General features: G+C 44.4%; 1 protein-coding gene across 1 annotated transcript in view; it reads left to right on the plus strand.

The window, feature by feature from the left end:
- Window positions 1–3,713, plus strand: part of avpr1ab (arginine vasopressin receptor 1Ab) — a 4,142-nt gene extending 429 nt beyond the window's left edge. The window contains exons 1-2 of the mRNA XM_083528010.1: window positions 1–707; window positions 1,724–3,713. The exon at window positions 1–707 is cut by the window's left edge and continues 429 nt beyond it. Coding sequence (XP_083384136.1) covers window positions 1–707; window positions 1,724–2,103 — 1,087 coding nt within the window. The 3' untranslated portion in view covers window positions 2,104–3,713. The remainder of the gene's footprint in view (window positions 708–1,723) is intronic.

Genomic DNA, 3,713 nt, shown 5'->3' on the forward strand with positions numbered 1-3,713 from the left:
GTTCATCAAGCACCTGAGCCTCGCCGACCTGGTGGTCGCCTTCTTCCAGGTCCTGCCGCAGCTCTGCTGGGAGATCACGTTCCGCTTCTACGGGCCCGACTTCCTGTGCCGCGTGGTGAAGCACCTACAGGTGCTCGGCATGTTCGCCTCCACCTACATGCTGGTGATGCTGACAGTGGACCGCTACATCGCAATCTGCCACCCGCTCCGGAGCTTGCAGGGGGCCACGCGGCGCGCGCGCCTGATGATCGCGTGCACGTGGCTGTGCAGCGTGGCGCTCAGCACCCCGCAGTACTTCATCTTCTCGCTGAGCGAGATCGAGAGCGGCTCGGAGGTCTACGACTGCTGGGGACACTTCATCGAGCCGTGGGGCGTGCGCGCCTATATCACCTGGATCACCGTGGGCATCTTCCTCGTCCCGGTCTCCGTGCTCGTGGTGTGCTACGGCTTTATCTGCCGCAGCATCTGGAAGAACGTCAAGTGCAAGACGAAGGGCGGCGCGGCGCACGGCGCGGGCACGGGCACGGGCACGGGCACGGGCGCGCTGATCGGCAAGGCGTCGGTGAGCAGCGTGAGGACCATCTCCAGGGCCAAGCTCCGCACCGTCAAAATGACCTTCGTCATCGTGCTCGCCTACATCGTGTGCTGGGCTCCGTTCTTCATCGTGCAGATGTGGTCGGTGTGGGACCGAAATTTCTCCTGGGACGGTGAGTGGTGAAGCGCGCCAGCAGCAACAAGGGTTTACTGTCCAATGCGCACAAATGTAGATCTTCTCTCTCTCCTTCTCTCCTTCTCTCATTCTCCACTTTCTCTCCTTCTCTCATTCTCCACTTTCTCTCCTTCTCTCATTGTGCATGCATTAAAAAATAAAGAGAAATCATTTATTTATTTCATATTTCATATATAGTTTCATATAAAGTTATTTCATTGATTAGTTATTGATTTGTACTTAAATTGTTTGTGAGAATTTCTTAATTTGAATCGCAAATAGTTAAAACAGTTAAGTAATGAATCACTTTGTTTGTTTGTTTGTTTGTTTGTTTGTTTGTTTTGATTGTTTACTTTTGTATTTGTTTGTTTGGTCATCAATTATTGTATTTGTTTAATTATTCATAAGTAGACAACCTTTAGCTTTCTGCTGTTCCACCTTTAAGAGAAGATGCATCACTATTCTTGTGATCACTGAGATGAAATCCAACACACACACACACACACACACACACACACACACACACACACACACACACACACACACACACAAACACTTTTTCGTCACCTATTCAAGACACCTGCTGGATTTTAGTTTTTTTTTTTAACAGATTTTATGTTGATATTATTTTTGTTGTTTATTATTATTATTTTAATTATTATTATTATTTTAATATAATTGTTAGCTGATAGAACAGTTCGCACACCTCCTGTACAAATCCTCCACAATAATCTGTTAGAAACTATAGGACTACCTTGCTGAGCGATCGGAGCTGCGTGATGTTCAGGTTTCTATAGAAACCGCTTTTACATCAGGACGCGTTTAGATACGAAACGTACTAGAAAACACTGAATTCCATTTTTTCATTCAAAATAAGAAATACTTTTGCTCACATGGTGTGTTTGTCAAAATTACATCTGATTGCCTCATTAGACACTTGATTTCTATCAGGTCCGTCTGGATGTGCAACAACATGTAATGGAAGATTCTTCTTAATGTGTGTTTCCTCCTCAGACTCGGAGAACACCGCAGTGACCCTGTCGGCGTTGCTCGCCAGCCTGAACAGCTGCTGCAACCCGTGGATCTACATGCTGTTTGGCGGTCACCTCCTGTACGACTTCCTGCGCTGCTTTCCGTGTTGTCGGAGGCTCGGGAACGCCCTTCGGAACGACTCGGACAGCAGCCTGAAGAGGAATACTCTGCTGAGCAAACTCCCGGCTGCCTGCACACCGCCCAACGCCCCGGACTCCTGGAGGGGTGCAAACAAGAAAAACCGGGCTGCTGCAGAGAACTGTCCTCATAAAGTCAATCAGGGTGTCCCTGTGGACTCTTCACCCAAGAGGAGCCAAAGAACAGACAATCTGAGCAAGAACAGTGTCACCAACCCAGACTAAGGACTAAATACAGACTGGATTTCTTTTCTGCCACTTTTGTCCACTAGGGGGTCTATACATGTTTACATGTGCTTGGTGCTCGTTAGTGCAATTATCTAGTGCGACAGTCATAGAGCAGCAGTGCGACGCGTAAAGATGGGACGTTGTAGGGGGTTCTGAAAGAGAAATCCGGAAGAGGTATCTATATATCGTATATAAAAGATAATTGGGGGTCATTTTGGAAGAAATGATCTGGCAAATTCAAGTTTCGGCTAGTACTAAGTTCTTGGGTCTGCAGAAACTAGTAAAAACCCCGGCACCATCATAGCTGCCACTGTTGAGCCCTCGAGCAAGACTCTTGTCCCTCTTAAATGTATAAATATAAGCATTATAAGTCAGCCTGGATAAACACCGTATATGTAAACAAAATGTCGATTTTGAGTGGAAAAACACAGTGGAAACTCTTGTGATCTTCTTGGTGGAACCAAAGTATTTTGAGATCCTTTTCACCACGTTCACCACTGGTGTAACGCCTAACCAAACTTTCCCGCCAGCTCAAACCAGATTAGTCATTTATTTCAATCATCTTTCTCGACAAGATTCATTTCTTAACGGTTTGCTGGGTGTTTTTTGTTTTCTGCACCACTCTACAGTATCTATTGTGCATGAAAAAGAAAAGAAAAAAACATCAGGCCTGCCACATCTGGCGAAATCTTTACAAAGACTTCTAATCAAAAGGTTTTTAAAACCCTAATTCTTAAAACCTGAGTGAAATCACCTAAATTAAATCACTTTTTTTCCCCCTCGATTGAATTTAAATGTGAACGTGACGGATAAACCGAAACATTTGCTGAATTATAACAACGTATTAAACGCCTGGAAAAACTGCTTTTAAAAAAATTGACATGATGAATGTATGTACCAGTCTGTCCATATTCCTCTGTCTTTTCTTTTTATGAGGCTCCTTCTTTGAATTCTGACGTTACAGATACCTGAAAAAAGACATAATGATTCACTGACACGTGCGAAGCGTCTGGATGTGATGCGACCGATGTTTATTTTGTCAAGATGTTCTGTATTGTAAATATTTGAACGAGTTGTTTATGAAGTTGCCTACAATTTAGGTCACAGTGTGGCCAAAAGTATTGGGACACCCGATCTTTCAAACCGTTATCGGACGTATTCGGATGCAGTGCCATGAAATCGTATCCACACTTGAACTAGAAGACCCAAATCCTGTTCCAGAAGGACAATACACTAAGACAGCTCTATGGAGATCTGCTTTTCATTGATTGGAAGATGTGGAAGATCTCCTGCTATAAAGATCTGAGCTCAACCCTATTGAACATGTTGAATGTGAGTTCCGACTGCACCGTTCCTCAGGCCTCCTCACATCCTCACCAACATCAGTATCTGACTTTATTAACACCCTGGTGTCTAATAGATCACAAATCTCCTCACAATCCCCAAAATCCAGTGGAACATCTTCCCTGAAGCGTGAAGCTTATTATTAACAGCAGTGTGGAACGGGATGATCAAAAAGATGCACATAGCAAATTAATGGTCAAGTGTCCGAAAACTTTTGGCCATACAGTGTAACTGATGTAAGTGCATTATTATTATTATTATTA

The sequence above is a fragment of the Silurus aristotelis genome (genome assembly GCF_946808225.1).
Source record: "Silurus aristotelis genome assembly, chromosome: 24".
Lineage (NCBI taxonomy): Eukaryota > Metazoa > Chordata > Actinopteri > Siluriformes > Siluridae > Silurus > Silurus aristotelis.